General features: G+C 29.4%; 1 protein-coding gene across 1 annotated transcript in view; it reads left to right on the forward strand.

Moving 5' to 3' along the window:
• The first annotated feature begins 16,139 nt into the window (after positions 1-16,139).
• The window catches only part of LOC126893673 (uncharacterized), a 10,102-nt gene continuing 1,058 nt past the window's right edge, over positions 16,140-25,183 (forward strand). The window contains exon 1 of the mRNA XM_050664081.1: positions 16,140-16,824. Within this exon, the coding sequence (XP_050520038.1) occupies positions 16,320-16,824 (505 nt within the window). The 5' untranslated portion in view covers positions 16,140-16,319. The remainder of the gene's footprint in view (positions 16,825-25,183) is intronic.

The raw sequence follows: 25,183 nt of genomic DNA on the forward strand, positions 1-25,183 counted from the left end.
ATTTGAAAACAAATTTTTTTTTCTTTTAATTATTATTTTATATGTAATTAGTAATAATATAAAAAAATTAGAAGTGATAGAAAAAGTCTACTTGCAGATTTGAAAACAACGCGAAAATTTGATTTAGAAAAGTATATTTTTGCTTCTGATGAAAGTTCCTTGTAGTCCAGTGCATTTATTTATGGTAACAAACAGTTTTTATTGAAAATTATTGTATCAAGCCCTTTAAATTTTTATACACGTAAAAGTAAAACAAAATATAACTTCTTTATTATTTGTATAATTTCTCCGTTTAAATTACAATATTAAATTATTGAATATCAATTTCATACTAAATTTAATAATTATAATTAGTATTTATTCATATATTACATTTTAAAATCAAAGAAATAAGAGTTGATGTTGCTTTTGGAATAATCCACCAATTTCTCTGAACGAGGTAAAAATTTTTAATTTTTGAGAGTAATGTCTACAATTAGATACCATTTGTAATCTTTTGACGTTCGTTGAGAAAAAGTGGTAACATACACAAAACAAAAAAAAACACACACATCATAGTAAAACTAACACCTTCTCAGTTTCGCATCGATACTAAAAAATGCAAGTAATAAAAATAAAAATGTGTGCAAAAATGTTTTTTTTTTATTATTAGAAAAACAATCTGTACACTTTAAATAATGACATTAATAACATTAAAGGAAGTCACCCATTGGTAACACCTTAATTTGATAATTTAAGTTATACTTTTGTTAAGATTATATTGGTGGCGTTGTTTTGTTAAGTTAAAAGGTCACGGTTCCAGTTTCGTTTGAGTCGACGTGGTGGGTTATCAGGTATTGTAAAAGTATGAATTTTTTTGATTAAAGGGTTTGTGTTTGTGTTAAGTTTTGAGTGGAATCTAGTGTAGTGTAAAGTAGCGAGTTCTTTGACTGATTTGATGTTAAGTTCTTTGTGTAAGTTGTTGTTTGTTACATACCGGGGCGCGCCAGTTATCATTCTTAATACTATGTTTTGGAAAGCTTGTATTGGTCGGATATTTGATGGCTTGGCTGGTCCTCATATCTAGATGCCACAAGACCAGACTGGTCTGATTAATAACTGATAAATGAGTAGTTTTGTTTTAAGCGGTAATTTGGATTTGAGAAGTTGACGAAAGAAATGAAGTCTGCAGTTGGCTTTTTTTCTTTTGTCTTTAAGGTGACGTCCCCAAGTTAATCGTTTGTCCAATATTATACCTAGGTATTTGATTTCGTTTTGGTTATTAATTATTATGTTGTTAAATGTTATAGCTGAACATTTTTCAGAACGGAGAGCGAATGTTACATGACTTGATTTATTTTCATTAATTTTTATTTTCCAGTTCTTGAACCATGATTCCATAATGTTCACATGCGTTTGAAGATGGTGGGCTGCTTGACAAATATTACTATGAGTAGAAAGTATAGCCATATCGTCGGCAAACGTAGCGAGAAGAGTATCAGTATTCTCGGGTATATCTGCAGAAAATATATTGTAAAGATCGGGAAACAGGTCGCTTCCTTGGGGGACGCCTACTTGAATTTTGTAGAAAGGAGAATTTGCACAACCATGTGTTACTGTGAACATCCTTTCACAAAGGTAGGACTTAATTATTAAATATAAAGGTGCTGGAAATATGTGTTTTAATTTGAAAAGCAGTCCGTCATGCCACACTCTATCGAAGACCTGGGCTACGTCGAGGAATAGTCCAGCACAGTATTTGCGGTTTTCTAACGCTGAAGCTATTGTATCAGTCAGCCTATGAACTTGATGTATGGTAGAGTGTCTCTCACGAAATCCAAACTGAGTGTTTGGTAAAATGTGATGCTCTTGCAATATGATCTTTTTCAGCAGAAGTTTTTCAAACAGTTTGCTTAGTGTAGGTAATAAGCTGATCGGTCTATATGATGTTTTTATATTTTTTGGTTTTCCTGGTTTAGGTATAAGAACTATTATAGCTATTTTCCAAATTGATGGGAAGTAAGAAAGTCGCATCATACTATTATATATGTATGTAAGAAGGAGAAAACCATTTTTGATAAGTTTGTTAGCACTTTATTTGTGATGAGATCATACCCAGGAGCTTTTCCTTTTGGTAGTTTTTTGATAGTTGCTTCAATTTCTCCAGGACTGAATGGCTTCACAGGAAGAGACATAGGTAAAAGACATGATAGAAAGTCATTAACAGTATTAATATGATTTGAATCGGGCACGATGTCGTCATGTGATTTAAATGTATTAAATAAATGTTCAGCAAAGGTTGTAGCTTTCTCTTCGTCTGATATAGCAAGAGTACCGTTATCTTTTTGAAGAGGTAGGATAGTTTCTTTAGTTTGAGTCAATCGTTTTGTAGCTCTCCATAATGATTTATCCTTAAAGTTGAGTGATTGAATGTAATTTTGATATTGGACTGATTTGAATTTTTGAAGTTGGTTTTTTAGGTTATTAGCTAGTTTGTTATAGAGTTGTTTGAACGAGGGGTAACGAGTTTTTTTCCAAATAGACCTTATTCTTCTTTTCTCACTGATAAGAGCTCTTATATGAACTGATAGTTTTACTTCGTTTCTACCATTACTCTTACTTAATGAGGATGAACTGTTTGCCGAGTTCTTAATTAGTGAGACAAAGTTTTGAGCTGCGTTTTCGATGTCTTCATGGGTTTTAAGTGGAATTTTTAAGTTCATATTTTTTTCCAAATTGATTTTGAATTTATCCCAGTTAATAGGTCCTTTTGTGAGTGATGGTCTTGTATTATAAGAAACTTCGCCACCAATATTGAGTATAACAGGTGAGTGGTCGCTGGTGATGTCACAAATATTTTCTATGCTTGTACTTAGCTGGTTTGGAATATTTGTTACAAAAAATTCGAGTATATCAGGGTTTCGGTTTGCGTGGATAGGCCAGTAAGTAGGTCCTGTTGGTGAAATAGTTGAATAGTGTTTATTGTTGATAACTGTAAGCAAATGTTTTCCTATTTGATTATTACCAAAACAACCCAACCTTGGATATTTGGAGTTGAAGTCTCCTCCCGCTATAAATGAGTTACCTAGGGAGTTGAAAAACTGCTGGAAGCTATCTTGACGTATACTATTATAATTTGGAGGGCAATATACCGCTGATATAGTGATTGGTATGCTATTGATTTTTATAGACACACTTGAAGCTTGTATATATAATTCTTGGTACGGACTTTTTTCATCGTGTTGTATGTTTTTTGAAATGTAAATGGCAGCCCCAGCATGAGCAGTGCCATCAGGGTGGTTAGTTTTATACATAGTGTAGTTGTAAATGTTAAAGTAATTATTGTCAGTAAAATGAGTTTCACTTATCAGTGCTATGTCTATTTTGTTAAGGTTTAGTACAGTTTGAAATTCATTTTTGTGTTGATAAAGACCATTAGCGTTCCAAAGTAGTATTTTGATGATAGGATTTGTTGATGTAGGCATTTTAGTTATTTTTTAAAATAATTTTATTAATTACAGTGGTTAGTAAGGATATCAAAGGATTAATTAAGGATTTTAAGTCATTTAAGAATAAGGAAAGTTGTTTGGTGAGTTCATTGTTATTTGTATTAGTTGTTTCTATATTTTGTGACTTGTTTGAATAGTTGGTCTGTTGAGTTACTTTTGCGTACAATTTGTGTGTTTAGTTCATACACATTAGTGTTTTCTAATTGGGTGTTACCAGTGGGGACCTGTACATTGTATAAATTATTATGATCAAAAGGTTGATTGCTATTTTGAGATTTTGGATTGGGTGTTTTCCGTTGTTGTTCATTTTTATACACGGGGCAACCTCTGTAATTCGCTGGATGAGCTTCTCCACATAATACACATTTGGGCGGTTGGTCTTTAGTTTTTTGACAAATATTTGACAAATGTGATCCGTCACATTTGACACAGCGGGGTTCGTGGTTACAATATTTTTTAGTGTGTCCAAAATTTTGGCATCGGAGGCATTGANCTCCACATAATACACATTTGGGCGGTTGGTCTTTAGTTTTTTGACAAATATTTGACAAATGTGATCCGTCACATTTGACACAGAGGGGTTCGTGGTTACAATATTTTTTAGTGTGTCCAAAATTTTGGCATCGGAGGCATTGAACTGGATTATTACTAAGTATAAGTTCTTCAAATTTTATTTTTGAATGATAAATAGTATCAATTTTGAATATTTCATTATTGTTTGTGTCAGGTTTAAGGTCGACAAAAAACATAGAAAGTGGTTTTTTGGTGAATCTTTGCAGGGCATTAACAACTTGTTTGACTTTAAAAACAAAGTTCAGTTAATTCATCCTGAATAATTTTGGGGTCTACGGAATAGTGCAAATAGTTTTTTGTTTGTCTTTTGTATTGCTGATAATTTGAGAACGATTTACAATAGTTATCGGAGTTATCGGAACGTTACTAATTCTAGACAACGGCGTCGTTGGCGGACTACGATTACTATTACTCATTTTGAGGCAAGTAGTGAAATATTAAATTCTTACCTAGATCCCGAAAGATCACTATGATGTTAATATTTTTCTTATATCTTGGATTCGTTGATTTAAATATTTTAAACAAAACTGATTTGTATAAAATGATAAATTTAACGTAAAGTTATAGCATAAAAATAACGGTAGCGAAACACGAGACATGTGAACTCTGTGGCAGCTGAAGGCTATCTGTGCAAAAATGTTAAAGGTATTTAATAAAAGTGAGAAATACTTTGAACGAAAATAAAAAGACCAGTATCCCGGACACTAACAGGATAGCCCACTGTTATAATAGTGACAAGTATATTATTACATGATTATATTATTGTGATGTTTAATACATATGTTAATAATAATACAACTTGACAAATTTGGGTAATGGAATATTCATTAATTATTTTTTACTTTTTCTGATAGGTTTTTTGACACTGATTCGAAATATGCCCTTAGTTTTTCTTTACTGTCAATATTTTAAATACAATTTAGGTATTTGTGCAATTGCGGGTTATTTTCCTCATATATGTAATTAAAATGGCCTTAATTTTACTTATTGTATCATGATGGTAATTATTTAAATTTTGTAATTATTCAGTTGTAACAAGCAGCCCCTTAATATTAAAGGGGAATGGCCTGTTACTGTGTGGTAACGTTATTTATTTTGTAGCAAACAAAATGATAAATATAGTATTGAAATGTGGACTAAATCGACAGTCAGTCATACCTTCGATCTTAGTGACTGGCTCTTGAGATAAGCCGACTATATTTGTTGCACATTTTCGTTGTGTTAAACTGAGCCGTGAAAAACATTCGGTCGTAATAGCGGACACTTGTGAATCACTATCGAGTAATACGCGTACGACGTGAATTTGCCCGAAACGGTCACTTACGCGAACGCGAGCGGTCCCTAGTACGACAGTTGTATTGGTGCGCGCTGTACCTGCGAATTTTGTATTAGTGTTAGATGTAGATGGTTTCTCCGATGAAGTTTCACTTGATTGTACAGGAGACGTTATTGAGTCATTATTGGCTTGATTAAAATGTAACATTGTGTGGTGACGCTTTCCACAAGTATGACACGATGTCTTTGACTGCCACGCATTTAACATATGAGATGATCCAAGGCACGAGAAACATAATTTTTTTTTCAGTACAAAATCTCGGCGACTTTGAACTGTGGCCTTTTTAAAATTTTTACATATATAAATGGCATGTGACGGATCATAACAGAATAAACACTTTTTAATAATTGAACTCGAGGACGTGTTAGATGCCGAAGTAGCAGAATACAACGATGATTTTACATTTGATTTTCTTTCGGACTTATTATTTAGGCGGTATATATGAAACGCCTCTCATGTTTTCAAGTAATAACTCGCTAAATGTAGGGACTTTTGATTGCGATACACTGCACTCAAATAGTTGGCGAGTATTTATGTCAAGCACACGGGAGCCCATATAAAAAAGAAAGTCCGCGAGATCGGTGACTCCGAGTTCTTTTAACGCAGCAACATTCTCTTTAAATGCGTTTAGAAATGACGATAAAGCTGGGAGCCACTCTTGGGCAATGGGCATAAAACAAAACAATCTATCGACATGGGCCGTTGCCAAAAGCCTTTGATTTTCAGAACGCTCTTTGAGTGCCTTCCACGCAATAGGGTAGTTGGCTTCAGTTAAAGGTATCGATTTTATTACAGATAATGCCCTTCCTGATAAACATGACATTAAATGATGAAAACGTTCAATGTCACTTGCTATCGAAACATTATTATGTACACGTGTGAGAAATGTATTGCGAAACGTCCTCCACTGATATAAGCAGCCATCAAATTTAGGGAGGCTAATAGGTGGCAAATTAACAGGCTGCGTAGTTGATGACGTTTTAATATCACGACGGCCGATCATTGTTGTGCGTGCGGCAGCGGCGCGTACGGCGAAAACTAATTTTTCTATGTTGTCAACAATGGGAGAGTCAATAGCATCATATTCATGAAGGCAATCGATTTCAACTAGCGCATCTATGATATCGGGCTGTTGGTTCTTAAACTGGGTTACCAACGTATTCATGTCTTCAATACGAACTACTATTTCAGTCGGATCAGCGTGCGAGTTGGTAACAGTGTCATGTATATCAACTACGGATTTCAACGCACGATAGCGCAAGAGTCACGTACGTGTTAATGTGCGCATTGCCTGCTCGTTTGGCGCATTTTTCTTCTTCCTTTGTGGCATTATTGCGCAATAAAAATAAACAACAAAAAATCAAAAATCCGGCTCGACAAGGACCAAAAAATGTAACAAGCAGCCCCTTAATATTAAAGGAGAATGGCCTGTTACTGTGTGGTAACGTTGTTTATTTTGTAGCAAACAAAATGATAAATATAGTAAAATAAGAGGGGGTAAGAAAATAGGTACACCTGCTTATGTATATATATAAAATAAGACATATATTTACTGTTTTGCAAATGAAATTCTTAAAAGTAAAGGGAAAGGGGGAGATAGCTTACATACGAAAAAATCTTATGATATAAAACAATTACAAAATAATAATAAATTAATAACTTATTTGATGTCAGCTTGAGAAAAATTGAGACTGTGGCAAAATTATTGACCGTAAACTAACTGAACAAAATCAGTAAAGACTACAAGGCGAGCAGTTACTAATTGTACGGATGCCGAGTTTTAGATGCGCGAGACAAGTGTACTGTTTAGGTACCAAAGAAGCTGTGTCGTTCGCTGAGGAAGTAACGATGACCGGACGAAGCATGAACACGTTCGAACCGATCATACACGCGTGCCACACTCTACCCAACATCCGTAAAGTTATATCTTTGATTTGGACTTTTAAGGTCGTGTTTAACAGTAATTTTAAATAGGTAAAGCAGAACCATTTTCTATAACATTTTTTTCGTTCATATTATTGTTGTGCGGGCCTACGAGATAAAGGAATTAAACTTAATAAAAAAAACGAAAATACTCACTTTTCAATAAATATTTAGAATATATAATGTGACTGAACAGTAAATAATACCATACAACGTTAATTTTTAATATTAATACAAATGAATAAGATAATGACGTAAAATGATATAGGATGATGTAGAATGAAGTAGAATTATGATATTATTATAAGAGTGTAATTAGCACATACTAAACGACGACTAACGGTATGGGGTCTTTAATGGAAGTCCTTCGCCCATGATTGCCCTAAATCCCTGATCAGCACATTCCTGTGTCCGACGATAGTCAGACGACCATGTATACTATATACTCTAAGCAATCACAAATTAATACTCAGGTGTTCTTATCACTCATCAACCACAATGAGCAAATGTGGTCTAATGATTCTCATTGATTCAATGGAAGTTAGATAAATAAAGTTATACAATTCCAAAGGGAATTATAATGATTTGAGGTATTGGCAAATTATATAATCTAGAATAGAGTGAGTTGCGCATTTATAATTTCTGTGGTAAATACTTAAATCACATTTTTCTTATACTTAAAGAGTACAGCGACAATTATAATTAATACGATAAAAATTAACAAACAAGTATACGAGGTGTGGCAATAAAATAACGAGACTTTTGTAATAAAAGTTATTTATTTTTAAAACTTTACAATTTAATGATTGTCATCTTCAAAGTACCTTCCCTCAGCATTAACACACCGTTGCATACGTCGCTACGATTCTTCAAAACATTAGTTTTAGTTCATATTAGTTCACAGTTTGTCCATTAGAAATCTATTCAACAAAAATTATTTCCTTAATGTCAAAAAAAACAATGAGCATTGCTTTGAATTTCAACTTGCACATTCATGCTTTCTTCATTCTTGGGGAAGTTAGTGTCTTCCAATGTATGAATTGCCTTTTAGTTTCAGGATCATATGTAAAAATCCACGTTTCATCACACTTAATGATATAATTTATAAAAGATGGATAATCTTTGATGATTTTTAAGGTGTCAGAACAAATTTCTTTGCGATTGAATTTTTGATCAATCGTCAAATTTTTAGGGACCATTTTAGCATATTTTTTTCATATTTAAATTTTCAACTAAAATTTTTCGAACACTTTCTCTATCAATATTTACCATCTCTGCTACAGCTCTTACACTTAATCGACAATCTTGCCGAATAATTTTGTCGATTTTTTCAACGTTTTCGTTTGTTTAACACAGTGGTTTTCAACCGGTGTGCCGCGAGCACCCTTANAGTCTTAACCGCTTGATGTTCTAGGGCAGTGGTTTTCAACCGGTGTGCCGCGATAAATCTATTTATAGTTTTATAATTTTATGGATACCTGTATTATTATCGATATTCGGTGAAAAGGGATAACTAACAAACATAAACATAGGCTAATCGCTTATCATTAATCGTAGATACGCATAATACTATAATAGTATTTAATGTTAGTTTGACCATCGCAGCAGTCTCGATCTCACTAATAATTTTACTTAAATAACACTTAAATAGTATTTTTTGTAATGGATGCATTTATAATTCGTTCAACTGACGGCACTTCAGTGAGTGAAACACCAAAGAAAAAAGCTAAATTAAATATCAGACGTCAATATCATGAAGATTATTTAAACATAGGATTTTCTTGGTCCGGAAATGTAGATGATCCTCGTCCATGGTGTCTTGTATGTTGCGAAAAATTATCCAACGAATCAATGGTTCCAAGTAAATTTAAACGACATTTTTCCACCAAGCATTCTCATTTGGCTGATAAAGATGCTTCATATTTTCAACGTTTACTAGAATCAGAAACACGACAATCTAAAAAAATGACAAAAATGGTGACCATTTCTGATAAAACTCAAGAAGCTAGTTATCTAGTAGCAAAGTTTGTAGAAATTATTCTATTACTGAAATGGAACTGTTGTCAATTGTANATTACGGAAATGGAACTGTTGTCAATTGTGTTTGCTTGTACGAAATTTCGTGTATTTTTATTGGGACATCGTGTGAATGTAATTACAGATCATCAGGCTCTGGTGTTTCTATTTAAATGTCGTTTGCGAAATGCTCGGTTAACGCGTTGGACTTTATTATTGCAAGAGTACGATTTAAATATTGTTCATTGTCCTGGGACTCAAAATGTAATTGATGCTCTTTTGCGTAGCCCTGTTGGTCGTGATGAAATAATTGAAGAACCTATGCTTAGATTGATGAGTTTAAAAGTCGAAGCGCTCCCAAAACTTTCAGCTGACATTATTGAACTGCTTAAAAATGTTGATGTACACCAACGATCCGATTCTAAATAAGTGTGGTCATAACAAAATTATCTACATCGTCCCACGTTCCAGTTTTATCTGATTATTATATGATCTTTAATAAAATTTTATTTCGCCGAAGGTCCAAATCCAATGAATCTTGGTTAATCTGTTTACCCAATAATTTAATTGCTAATGTGGTCATTAAATTTCATGAATTATATGGTCATGTTGGAGCAAGGAAATGTGTAGGTGTTCTGAGAGATTTTTGTGTATTTACCAATATGGATAGAATAGTCCGAAAGCTGTTGTCATCTTGTGATATTTGTCAAAGAGCTAAACCTTCTAATCAACGAATCGAAGGATTTATGGAACATGTCCTGTCTGATAATGTGTTGGACAAGGTTCTGGTTGATTTGTATGGACCTCTCCCAATTGGCTGGAATGGAGTACAGTATATTTTTGTAGTGTTGGATAATTTTTCAAGATTTGTTCGGTTATACCCGCTAAAAAGGGCCCCTGCATCAGCTACCCTTAATCGAATTATCAAAGACTACATGCCCTCTCACGGTAAACCAAAAATAATAGTCTCTGATCACGGTAAACAGTTCAGTAGCCGTTTGTGGCAATCCCGGCTATCTGAACTTGGCATTCTACCTACACATACAAGTATATACCACCCACAGTCTAATCCGTCTGAGAGAGTTATGCGTGAATTGGGACGTTTATTTAGAACATATTGTCACCAATACCATACAGAATGGCCCCGTTATTTATCATATATTGAGTGGGTACTTAATCATACTATCCATGAGTCTACTGGATTCACACCGGCGAGTTTATTCGAAAATCAGGAAGAAAAGACCCTTATCAATAGTATCATTGAATTTCCTCCATGTAACACAGTGCCTCAAGAGCAAAAGATTATCATGGCTCGCGAAATTCAAATTTCAAAAGCCGAACAGCGGAAGCGGCGACACGATCGCAAAGGACCAGCGGTATCTTTTAATATGGGTGATCAAGTTTTAGTGCGAACTCATAAACTCAGCTCTGGAGTTGACAAGCTGATTGGAAAATTCTTTTTGCTTTATGACGGTCCTTATGTGGTTTCTGAAATTAAACAAAATAATTCATATGTAGTAACTTGTCCTTTGTCAGGACGTGTCAAGGGCACGTTTAATGTTATTTTTCTCCGAAGATACAAGTCGGATGATGCAATAAGCTAATTTCTTTTTGATGCAAAAAGAACAATGTATATCTAAAATATCTAGGATANAGTCATCTAGGGTATATTTTTTCTCTTTCTCACGTTTACTCTCTTTTGGAAGTTTTGTTGTTTCACTCCAAATCTTCTCAGGGGGGTTTCTGTAACGTGACAAAAGTATCTAGTTATTTTTTTTTGTCTATTTGTATATATATATTTGTGTTGAGCCGAATGCGGACTGCGACGGCGTTTGTTGGTAAAATTATCTTGATAAGGTGTTGTGATTTGATTATGCGCGTGCGAGATAGTCAGCTGTGTACTACTTCAGACCGGTTCATGGACGGCATTTGTGTGTACATTCACCCCGCTCCTTTCCTATCTTGAACGTCATTTGCACTGTTCACCGCATAAATTGTAGCCATATGATTTAAATTGTTTTTAATAATTTCCGGCACTGGGTATTTAGTTATTTTTTGACCCCTATTTTAAAGGATAGCCGTTTGGTCGCCAACGGACCGCCGGGTCAAACGTCGGACGGGTTGTCGGAAATTAGCCATCGTCGGAACTGTGATGCTAATTTTCGTCCGTAGCGATAGTCATTTTTGTTGTGTACGTTACAACTTTTTTTTTTATATATATATACATTTTTTTTATACGTGAGTGTCCGCCGTTTATTATGTAATTAGTGTTTATATTGGCGTCGGCTAAACCTGCCTCCATATTCGTTAACCCTTCGGGGCTGGTAATGTATATTTTTGTTGTAATGTTTTGAGCCAGTTTTTTTTTTAGTGCGTCGTGCCATAAAACTTTTTCCACAGAAATACATTTTTAACTATAAATTCTAAAAAAATTGTATATTAATAGCATAGATTTTTTCACCTACGACTTTCATTACAATTTTTTAATAATTCATATTTTTAACAAATCTTTAAAAAATAATTCAAGTATTTACTCATAAAATTTCCAAAAAAAGTTTTTAAATTACCACCCAAATACTATTAATAATTATGTATTTGAAATAATCTTCAAATACAAAAAAAAACACATTATAGTAAAATTAATACCTTCTCAGCTTCGCATCGAAGCTATAAAACACAATTTGTTATAATGTACACAGTGAAAAGAAAAATTCACGGACGAAAATTTGCGTAACAGTTCGGCTGATAGCTAATTTTCGACCAAACGCCCGTTGTTCGACACGGCGGTCTGATGGTGAGATCGGCTAACCTTTTGAGTAGGGGTCAACAAATGTTACTACCCATTGCCGGAAATTATTAAAAACAATTTGAATCAGAATGTATCATAAATCGACAATTTAAGTGGTGAGCAGTGCAAATGACGTTCTTAAAAGGACGTTCTTTCCNGAATTTAAGAAAAATTTTAGTAAAAAAATATCTTATTAATATTCAGTAGTAAATATTCTGTAGCGTTTTGAAGTTTGTGAAAATTTGAATTTTCATGTATTATTTTACGGTATTAAACATTGAAATACGTATTGAGAAAAGGACAGAAGAAAACGCTATATTTTCGTAATTACTGTGTATACTGTTACGTCACTATTTAGGGGGTCGACAGTATCCTAAGGGACCAACGGGGGAAAGCTGGCTAGGCTATATCTACCTTAGGTACTGAAGTTTCCTATTTAATTTATATTCCCTTAAAGGAACTACCAAGGGTCGCACTACAATATATATATATAACACTTTAGGTTAACAACGATATAAATAAATATTTACTAAACAATTGAAATATTAAATGGATAATACAACCTGCTGGACACCTAGAGATGATTAATCCAACAGGGAGCTGACGGCGACACACACACACACTATAATATACGGGGTAGCGAAATTAAGATAATTATCAGGCAAAAGTAGTGATCGCGAAGATGGTAAAATGTCAACTGTCGATAGGGATATCTTATAGAGATGTTAAGTTCGTGAACGAATAGTTCTTTTGAACTATTCACTTAGATGAACTATTCTGAACTGTTTCAGTACCTGTAACTTAACAGTTCACAGTTCGAAAAAAATTGGTAGCTATGTATAAATGAAATAGTTCGCGAACTTCTTTAAAAATTCTTTGTGGTTCGTTGTTCGAAATCCTGTAAATGGTTAATAGCTGTTGTAGAATTAGATAACAAATAAATTATATTGTTAAAACGTTACACGGTTTTTAACTGTTTAACAATAAAATAAATTCATACTATGTACAAATATTAGATCAGATTTCTGATTTAACCTAGGACTACTGGTCAATATATCTACCTTGAATTAGATGATAATGATAACATGAGCCATGAAGGTATTGATAATAATTTTTTCTTAGTTTATGATGTTTAGGTTAAGGGTTAGTTTATAACTTAATTGCCCATAAGTAGTGTGAACTACAACTGAACTGTGTACTGCTATACTAATAGTGATAAAATGAATAGTTCAATGCCAAACAATATCAGCATGATCAATAAAATTAGTGAACTTAAGAATAGTTCATTTGAACTATTCACTTGAATGAACTATGAACTAATGAACTATTCACAGAAATGAACTAAACTTTCCATCTCTAATATTTTATTATGGCACATTGGCCGTAAATTGCAAAAAGTGTTTATGTGTGCAGTCCGCCCTCCTGTTAGTAATGCTGTATGTCACTGTGTTATATATATATATATATATATATATGTCTATTAAACGGTACAACGATGTTATGGGAGACAGAGATATGGGCACATGCAAATGTGATCGTATCAATACATATGATGATAATGTGTATACATTACAAACTTGGCATTAATACTATGATAAGAAATTAGATAAGGCAATTATTACTATAATTAAATATGGTTATTCTGTTATTGCCCAGGATACTGGTTTTTTATTTTCGTTCAAAGTATTTCTCACTTTTATAAAATACCTTTAAAATTTTTGCACACATTTTTACTTTTATTACTTGCAATTTTTAGTATCGATGCGAAGCTGAGAAGGTGTTAGTTTTACTATGATGTGTGTTTTTTTTTGTTTTGTGTATGTAACCACTTTTTCTCAACGAAAGTCAAAAGATTACAAAAGGTATCTAGTTGTAGACATTACTCTCAAAAATTAAAAATTTTCACCTCGTTCCTCGTAATTGGTGAAAACCCTACAAAAAATTACGATTTTTAAAATCGGTAAGTTTTAACATATCTTTCACTTTTTTTTCTCTAAAAGTTGTTATAACTTATTGAAAAATGAATGGATCATAATCATTTTTTTATGATGAAACCTTATATATTTTCTTTTCTATTGATATCATATTTTGGAAATCTAACACTTAGCCTGCTCATGGGGTGGATTGAAAATAGCAACTTTTTTACAAAAACTAACTTTTTCAACTGAACTTTTAAAAATATTCCACTACTACTCCATCCTTCAAACATATATCTTATTAAAGCTTATATTACACACTATAAATAGAAAAAAAAATTTGTAGCGACACCTAACCTTTTTATGTACAATTAGCCGCTGAAGTTCAACAAATATCCAACAACATTTTCCTTGCCAAAATATTATAAATCAATTTTATCATGGAGGTCAGTTTTCTGCTCTATTAAATATCTATTAGAGTAATCATTGTTGAAGTTTTAAATTTCGCTTTTGGCCCTTTAGAACAAAATTAATTTACTATATATTAAATAAAATTGATTTATAAGCTTACCAAAAAGANCAAAATTAATTTACTATATATTAAATAAAATTGATTTATAAGCTTACCAAAAAGAGTTTCTTAGGCACTACCAAATAAATAATATTATTTTTTTTATTCTTAAATTACTAAAAAAATTATAACATAAAGAAAAAACTCGTAAATTTTCCACCCTCTTCAAAATCTTATGATTTAAAAATTTTACTATGGTATAAAAAAATAGCTTAGTTTTCAATTATATTGAACTGACTTTATTTATCTATAAAATTAATTTTGTTAGCTTATATATTCTTATATATTAAAATTATTCTACTGTGTGGTTTTCTTTTTTGTCTTTCATTTATTTTCTCAGCTCTCAATCGACTAATTTTTTAGAACAATACTTTAAATTATCACAATTAGTATCTATTTAAAGCTATTACCCTCAAAACTTGAAAAAAATTTACCCTTTATTAAAAAAAGTTCCTTAACGAAATTTGTATATAATGCTGTTATAAATCATTCAGTTTTAATGTTATTCAAGTATATATTGTCAAATTAGGTTTGATATGATACATAGGTTTCAACTAAAAAGTTGAATTATTATAATAATCAATATATTTGGTTTACATATAACTGTGTAAATAATTTCTAAAAAAAATGATTTTGGGTTTACCTACATTTAATTTTTACAATTATAATCAATTATTATAATACACTCAATTGAGTGAATTTTCTTAAAAAATGTTTAATTGTTTTATTTAGTATCATTGTAAAACTGAAAAGGTATTAAATTGTTATGCAAGGATTGTGTATACACTAAAAAGTATTACCTAAAAGTATCTACAATCGATTATACGCCTTCAGCTTCAAATATTATTGTTAACCATTATATTAGATAAAAAATGACTAAGTTTTTTATTTTTAAAAATTTTCAGAAATATTTTCTATTATACATGTCTTTTATTAAGTTTTTAAGATTAAAAATATTAAGAAATAAGGTGTTCATATTTTTAAGTTTATATGGTAATTTTAAGTAGATTAAATAGCTGTCAAATAAATACTGTACTTTTTAAGCTCTTGATTTTAATGTTAATAATCAATAAATAAATATTTATAACATTCAAAATAATTTGTTGTTTACAGCCATGAATTTTTCAACAACATTAAATATGTTTGCTAAAATGAATACATCTATCATACCGTTAAACATTCTAATATGATACTTAATTCTAAAGAAATAACATTGCCTAGTATCCATTTTTCTGACAAAGGGAAAATATTAATTACATAGAATATATATATATATATTAGAAAATATTTTATAAAGTCAAAAAATAAATCAGATAGTACATTTGTAAAAAACAAAAAACCAACAATATAATATTGATTAGTTTATATGCTTAAAATATCTAATATATAAATAGTTAAAATAACACTTATTTACGTGTAAGTTATATGACGTAAAAAAAAATACAATTTACAAAAATATCGAAATTTATTGTTAATTTAAAAAGCAGTGTATATTAAGTTGGCAAAATTTATAGTGAACACAATTTACACGACAATAAATTTAAAATATTATAACTAACATCTAAGAATTGTGAATTCTATATCTAATAAATCTCGATAAATACATCAATATATTTTTATTGTTCACATCATTTTTATTATTCATTTATAATTCATATATTTTTGATAAAAAGTTTTAATTTTAATAAATAGATAATTAATCAACAAGATGATTTTGAACTTATTTATTAAATTTATTATTATTGTGGTCACAATCGTTTCATGTAGAGCTGCTTTTAATTCTAATAAACAAAGTTCTTGCGAATCATTGGAAATAACGGAAACTCGGTATTGGAACTACGTTCAAAATGAAATCGTAATTCTGCCAACAGGTGAAAGTATAAGTTTGGCAGAATTGATAAACAGGAACAAAAAACATGTTGATAAACTAAATGGTGATGACGAATGTGAGTACAATCATAAATACATTAAAGACAATTTTTTTCGTACTGCCTCAGTTACAAGAGTATTAAAATATATTGGCTTAGTTTCTGAGTATGCTTATAGATTGAAGAATTCAAAAAGTTCAGATGTTGAAGGTTATGAATCTATACTACGTATAACAATAAGGACAGCAGACGAATGTATTAAAAAATTTCGTACGGAATATTTTTGGGAGAATGAGACAGACCTTGAAACAATGATCAATAATCTGACAAAGGGAAGATTCCGAAGTGATATTATTGAACACACTAGAAATCATATTTATGATGTTTTAAAGGAAGTACTTCAATATCAGCATAAAAATTACTTTTCATGTTTATGCTCAAAAAATATGGATAATGACATGAAAGTAGATTTATACCAAACTTTGAAGAATCAAAGCTTTAGTATATTTGATGTGCTTGATTCAAAAATTAAAAATATGAAGGATCTATACAAGCAAATGGATGTTATTAGTAAATATTTGGTGAATGAATGTGAACTTTAACTCAATGTAAAAAAAATTAATTTTAGTAAATTCATATCCTAAGGAATTATTAAATTTTTTTTTGTTATATGTGTAATATGTCATATATTTCAATCTTGAGTTAATTACTATAAAAATTATTTTAATTAATTATAAAATTAGCGTACTAAACTTGATGGATCCTAGTAATTACTATAATGTACCCTAATATTTTTTCTGTAATTATATAGCTCCCGCTCATAAAATAATAAGTGATCTAATTTAAAAAATGACTGGTTAATGACAACTTTTGACACATTATTTCGGAAGTTATAACTATTTTTAAGCATAAAATACAGGTGAATTTCAAATTGTGTTATTTTTATTATTACGAATAACTCTGCCGCAATCTTTCTCTGTTCTAATTGAATAATATTATTAAAATTATTACTTTAAGAGTAATTAGGTGACTAATATTAAAATAATAACTCTGTACATAACAACTTTATAATCTTTTAAAATTTCTTCGAAAAAATTACAATACTAAATTACAAAATATTATACTCTTATCAATATTTATATTAAATTAAATTACTGTAATAAGTATTAATTCATGTATTATACTTAAAATCATAAAATTTGTAATAAGGATATAAATAAGGAAATAGGAGTTCATGTTCAATTGGAATAATTATATAATTCCTTCTAAAAATCAAACACTATCTAAAGATTAGCATCAAATCTTTTTTTATAATAGTGATATTAATCACTTTCACATATCATCTATACTTGTCTGAACTATGCCGCATCACCACTATGCTGGTTTTTTACCATATATTTCAATTATTTTAACTATTTTTAAGTTATGGTAAAACTAGATGGTCTTAAGTTTATATTATTTGAGGACTATTATTCGTAGTAATATAAAAAAATTAATAAACTAATAAACACTAATTAAAAAAAAAAAAATAATTGTGGCTATAGTATTAAATATAGAACAGAACCAATAATGTATTTGGAATCAGCTCAGTTAGATCTTTCTGAACAACAATAGAAATCTTCATAGAGCTGCTTTCTCTATTTTAATTAATGAAAATGAACTTAAACACTGGTATGTTTGACCGAACGTATTTGATTTATTTTTCAACATTTTCAAAAAAATCTAGAAAATTTTCCTTTTTTGAGAAATGAAATAGAATATTTAAAGAAGATCTTTAATTTAAATTAACTTATACTTCAACTATGTCGATAACTATAAGTGTATACTTAAAGTTAATCGTATTTATTAATATTAATTAATTTTTCTTAAGTAAACCTATTTAAAATTTATAGAATATTTATTCATTTGTACCTCCATTATATATCTAAATATTTATGCACTATATTTTTTTGTTTTAATAACTTTATAGACTAGAAGGAATTTTTGAATTAAAATTAAATAAGAAAAGTTAAATTTTATAGTTATAATAAAAAATTTTATTTAATATATATAAAATTTAATATAATATAAAATTTCTATATAATAATTCTAAATATTTCAAATACATTTTATTTGTGATGTTTTTATCTAGCTATTGCATAGAAAACAAATTTTTGATATATTTATTCACACTCAAACCTTACGCCGAAAAATAAGAATGCGATTTAAAACAATTTTATTTGTTCCTTAAAATTATTTTCGAAAAATTTGTCATTTGTTTTGTTAGATATTTTCAAAAAAGTTTGCGAATATTACAATATTTTTAAATTCAAGATAATCTTGCCCTGTTTTTCTCAATATGGCAATAGTTCATTGTATGATGTTTGTAATTTTATAGGTGGCAAACATATGGTAAATATTATTAACACGTCATTAAAACTTGTAAATAATTTTTTAAGAACTTGTAAAAATTATAAATAATGCAGTCAAGTTAGTTTTTGAGGTATTTATTGTTCATTAACGTTGCATTACATTATTACCAAATAATTCTTGGTAAATAATCAAAATAAAAATGGCAAAGAAAATTTGTTTGCATTACATAACTGTTACAATAGCAATTATTTTTTATCAAGCTGACGCAGATACAGATAATCCTAGCGATATAAAAAAACTGCATCCATGGAAATATGTTAAAAAAGAACATGTTTTGACCGCCACCGGATCTATTATATTATTAGAGGAATTGGTAGACTGTGTTATTAATAATAATAATTATAAACTTTCAGAAGATGATATTAATGTGTATAATTATGATTATATAAAAAATAACTTATTTAAGTCTGCAATGGTAACAAGAATTCTTAAGTATATTTGTTTATTATGCGAATATACTAAGGGAATAAAGAACTCTAGAAAATATATGGACTCGGCTCGTTCAACATTTTTTTTGTTATTAAAAGATGCACAAGAAATTTTGATACAATCTTACAAAATGTATTCCTGGTCTGGAGATACATATATAATCGAAAATATCATTAGTAAAATAGAGGAAGTTGAAAATTTAGAGTATTGGAAAGTTTTGAAATATTCTAAGCGTGTTTTTTTTCAAATTTTATATGAGTTACCAGTTTTTCAAGCTAAAGAATTTCAAAGTAATGATTTCTTACTTAATAAGAACTCAAAATTTGTAGAAAATGGTATTTTCAACTTATTAACAAATTCTGTAATATCGATTTTAGATTCATCTATAAAATTTAAAAATATGATTAATACTGAACAAAAAAAACTATTGTATAAATCATTAGAAACAGATGATTTTAATATATTTTGCATTTTTGATCCAAATTACAGTATAGAAAATATGGATTTTTTTATGGTAAATATAAAAAAAAACATGCAAAATGAATTTAATAACTATTCCAAACTTCCAGTTCCAAAATAACTAAATTAAATTAACCACAATTTTTACTACAATTCTCTGCAGAACTAACCTTAGTTAATATTATAACAGTGGAAACATATATTTTGTGATTATTTTAAAAATATCTCCCAGTAAAATAGTTATAGTACAAGATTCAACAAGGTTTATAATTCACCATTCAAAATAGTAAAACATTAATGTATTAATAACTAGGATATCATTTAAATTAGACAAATATACTAATAAAATAGGAACGAAACTGTGTAAATTTAAATTGGAAAAAAAGTGAACAGTATTTACAAAAACAAAAGATTAAAAGGCGATTTCTAAAATATTTCAATATAATATAAATATTAAATTATGTGTTTTTATTTAATTTTATTACGTTATTATTCTAATATTTTTAATGACTTTTATTACTATAGTTAAATATATAGTTGACATTTTTCAAAACTTTATTTTGTATTAACATTCTACTACAAAGTTTCTATAAGACTAAAATACTTTAAAAATAAACTTAACCATGTTTCGTTAAATAAAAAAACATTCATTATTACTATATGTTTGTATTATTAAATTTTTTTTAATATTGATAACAATTATTTCAACTATAAAGTGTTTCTATTAACAATATTTTAGTATTTTTTGAATTATCATATAATTTTCTCTTGAATAATAAAAAATAATAACAACATTAATATGAACGAAAAAAATGTTATAGAAAATGGTTCTGCTTTACCTATTTAAAATTACTGTTAAAAGTTAAATTACTTTAAAAGTCCAAATCAAAGATATAACTTTACAAAAGATTACAAAATTTAAATAATTACCATCATGATACAATAAGTAAAATTAAGGCCATTTTAATTACATATATGAGGAAAACAACCCGCAATTGCACAAATACCTAAATTGTATTTAAAATATTGACAGTAAAGAAAAACTAAGGGCATATTTCGAATCAGTGTCAAAAAACCTATCAGAAAAAGTAAAAAATAATTAATAAATATTCCATTACCCAAATTTGTCAAGTTGTATTATTATTAACATATGTATTAAACATCACAATTATATGAATAAAGCAAAAATCATCTTATCACTATTCCTTCTTAGAGGTTTAAAATAACTCTTACATTACTAAATATATCACATCAGTCTCTTACAACTCATCAATAATTGTCACACAAGGAATTGTATTAGAAGTGACCAATTATAAATAATTTTACACTATCTCAAGTATATTATAAGTGAACCCTAGAAAACTTTTTCCAGTATACAAAAAGGCCCATTTTCTGGTTAAAAAAAAGAGTTTTTGTTCAAATTTTAATCACATGTAATCTGGTCTGTTTAAATAAATATTTTGTCCATTGAATTTTTTAATATATTACCCTAAACTAGTTCCGGATTGCAGCTGAATCTTGCTCCGGAAACTTCTTCCTCGAGTAACAGCAGTGTCGTTTCGCTCCGAGTAATTGTTACCTTGTTGTCGTCATCTGAGATCTTATGTAATAATATACTCGTCACTATTATAACAGTGGGCTATCCTGTTAGTGTCCAGGATACTGGTCTTTTTATTTACGTTCAAAGTATTTCTCACTTTTATAAAATACCTTTAAAATTTTTGCACACATTTTTATTTTTATTACTTGCTATTTTTAGTATCGATGCGATGCTGAGAAGGTGTTAGTTTTACTATTATGTGTGTTTTTTTTGTTTTGTCTATGTTACCACTTTTTCTCAACGAAAGTCAAAAGATTACAAATGGTATCTAGTTGTAGACATTACTCTCAAAAATAAAAAATTTTTATCTCGTTCCTCGTAATTGGTGAAAACCCTACAAAAAATTACGATTTTTAAAATCGGTAAGTTTTAACATATCTTTCACTTTTTTTTCTCTAAAAGTTGTTATAACTTATTGAAAAATGAATGAATCATAATCATTTTTTTATGATGAAACCTTATATATTTTTTATCTATTGATATCATATTTTGAAAATCTAACACTTAGCCTGCTCATGGGGTGGATTGAAAATAGCAACTTTTTTACAAAAACAAACTTTTTCAAGGTAACTTTTACAAAATGTTCGAGTACTACTCCGTCCTTCAAACATACAGGGTGTCCCACCACTCATTGACAACTTAAATAACTTTTGATCCAGTTAATATTTTTAGTTGATTTTTTTTTTAAATAATAGTTATACATTAGGTGTATAGCTATATCTCAATAATTAATTTTTTTACATTTTATTAAAAATATTAATTATTTTTAAATTTTAAATAAAATGTAAAAAAAAATCTAAGATAGCTATTTTGTAGAGTAGAATTTAAGAAAAATTTTAGTAAAAAAACATCTTATTAATATAATAATACAGAATATTAATTCAGTAGTAAATATTCTGTAGCGTTTTGAAGTTTGTGAAAATTTGAATTTTCATGTATTATTTTACGGTATTAAACATTGAAATACGTATTGAGAAAAGGACAGAAGAAAACGCTATATTTTCGTAATTACTGTGTATACTGTTACGTCACTATTTAGGGGGTCGACAGTATCCTAAGGGACCAACGGGGGAAAGCTGGCTAGGCTATTTCTACCTTAGATACTGAAGTTTCCTATTTAATTTATATTCCCTTAAAGGAACTACCAAGGGTCGCACTACAAAATATATATATATATATATAACACTTTAGGTTAACAACGATATAAATAAATATTTACTAAACAATTGAAATATTAAATGGATAATACAACCTGCTGGACACCTAGAGATGATTAATCCAACAGGGAGCTGACGGCCACACACACACACACTATAATATACGGGGTAGCGAAGTTAAGTTAATTATCAGGCAAAAGTAGTGATCGCGAAGATGGTAAAATGTCAACTGTCGATAGGGATATCTTATAGAGATGTTAAGTTCGTGAACGAATAGTTCATTTGAACTATTCACTTAGATGAACTATTCTGAACTGTTTCAGTACCTGTAACTTAACAGTTCACAGTTCGAAAAAAATTGGTAGCTATGTATAAATGAAATAGTTCGCGAACTTCTTTAAAAATTCTTTGTGGTTCGTTGTTCGAAATCCTGTAAATGGTTAATAGCTGTTGTAGAATTAGATAACAAATAAATTATATTGTTAAAACGTTACACGGTTTTTAACTGTTTAACAATAAAATAAATTCATACTATGTACAAATATTAGATCAGATTTCTGATTTAACCTAGGACTACTGGTCAATATATCTACCTTGAATTAGATGATAATGATAACATGAGCCATGAAGGTATTGATAATAATTTTTTCTTAGTTTATGATGTTTAGGTTAAGGGTTAGTTTATAACTTAATTGCCCATAAGTAGTGTGAACTACAACTGAACTGTGTACTGCTATACTAATAGTGATAAAATGAATAGTTCAATGCCAAACAATATCAGCATGATCAATAAAATTAGTGAACTTAAGAATAGTTCATTTGAACTATTCACTTGAATGAACTATGAACTAATGAACTATTCACAGAAATGAACTAAACTTTCCATCTCTAATATTTTATTATGGCACATTGGCCGTAAATTGCAAAAAGTGTTTATGTGTGCAGTCCGCCCTCCTGTTAGTAATGCTGTATGTCACTGTGTTAATTATATATATATATATATATATATGTCTATTAAACGGTACAACGATGTTATGGGAGACAGAGATATGGGCACATGCAAATGTGATCGTATCAATACATATGATGATAATGTGTATACATTACAAACTTGGCATTAATACTATGATAAGAAATTAGATAAGGCAATTATTACTATAATTAAATATGGTTATCCTATTATTGTCCAGGATACTGGTTTTTTATTTTCGTTCAAAGTATTTCTCACTTTTATAAAATACCTTTAAAATTTTTGCACACATTTTTATTTTTATTACTTGCAATTTTTAGTATCGATGCGAAGCTGAGAAGGTGTTAGTTTTACTATGATGTGTGTTTTTTTTGTTTTGTGTATGTAACCACTTTTTCTTAACGAAAGTCAAAAGATTACAAATGGTATCTAGTTGTAGACATTACTCTCAAAAATCAACAAATTTTACTACCCATTGCCGGAAATTATTAAAAACAATTCGAATCAGAATATATCATAAGTCGACAATATAAGTGATGAGCAGTGCAAATGACGTTCTTAAAAGGACGTTCTTTCCTATCCCATAGATAAAAAAGGAGCTGGGTGAATGTACACACAAATGCCGACCATGAACTGGTACGAAGTAGTACACAGCTGACTATCTCGCACGCGCACAAAGAAATGACAACTCGTTATCGTAATAATTTGAATGATAAACACCGTCGCAGCATACAAAAAGACAAAAAAAAAATAGGTACTTTTTGTCACGTTACAAGATATTCGGTAGTTTTTTCTTACTATAATATACATCTTATAAAAAAATAAATCAGATAGTACATTTGTAAAAAATATAATGTAATATTGATTAGTTTAATTATTATTTCAAAAAGCTGGGTATATTAAGTTGGCAAAATTTATAGTGAACACAATATACACGTCAACAAATTAAAAATATTATAAAAATCACTAACAATTGTGAATTTTTCATTTAATACGTGTCAAAGTATACCTCTATACGTTTATTAATCATATTTGTGATAAAAAGTTTTAATTTAAGAAATAAATAATTAATCAATAAGATGATTTTGAACTTATTTATTAAATTTATTATTATTCTGGTCACAATCGTTTCATGTAGAGCTGCTTTTAATTCTAATAAACAAATTTCCGACGATCCATTGGAAATAACAAAAACTCGGTCTTGGAAATACGTTCAAAATGAAATCGTAATTCTGCCAACACGTAAGAGAATAAGTTTGGCAGAACTGATAAACTGCAACAATAAACATGATGATAAAATAAATGGTGATGACGAATATGAGTACAATCATAAATACATTAAAGACAACTTTTTTCGTACTGCCTTAGTTACAAGAGTATTCAAATATATTGGCTTAGCTTCTGAGTATGCATATAGATTGAAGAATTCAAGTAGTTCAGATGTCACAGATTATAAAGCTTCATTACGTGCAATAATAAATATAGCAGACGCATGTATTAAAAAATTTCGTACGGAATATTTTTGGGAGAATGAGACAGACTTTGAATAAATATAGTTTAAAAAACTAAAAAAACACGCTTTTAAAGCACGTCGAACTAAAAAGTTAAAAATAATTTTTAAAATAAGTTTAAAATAATTATGAACAAAAAATACTAGTATTATTGTGATAAAAGCGT

Source organism: Daktulosphaira vitifoliae, unplaced genomic scaffold, assembly GCF_025091365.1.
Source record: "Daktulosphaira vitifoliae isolate Bord-2020 unplaced genomic scaffold, ASM2509136v1 Scaffold_1, whole genome shotgun sequence".
NCBI lineage: Eukaryota > Metazoa > Arthropoda > Insecta > Hemiptera > Phylloxeridae > Daktulosphaira > Daktulosphaira vitifoliae.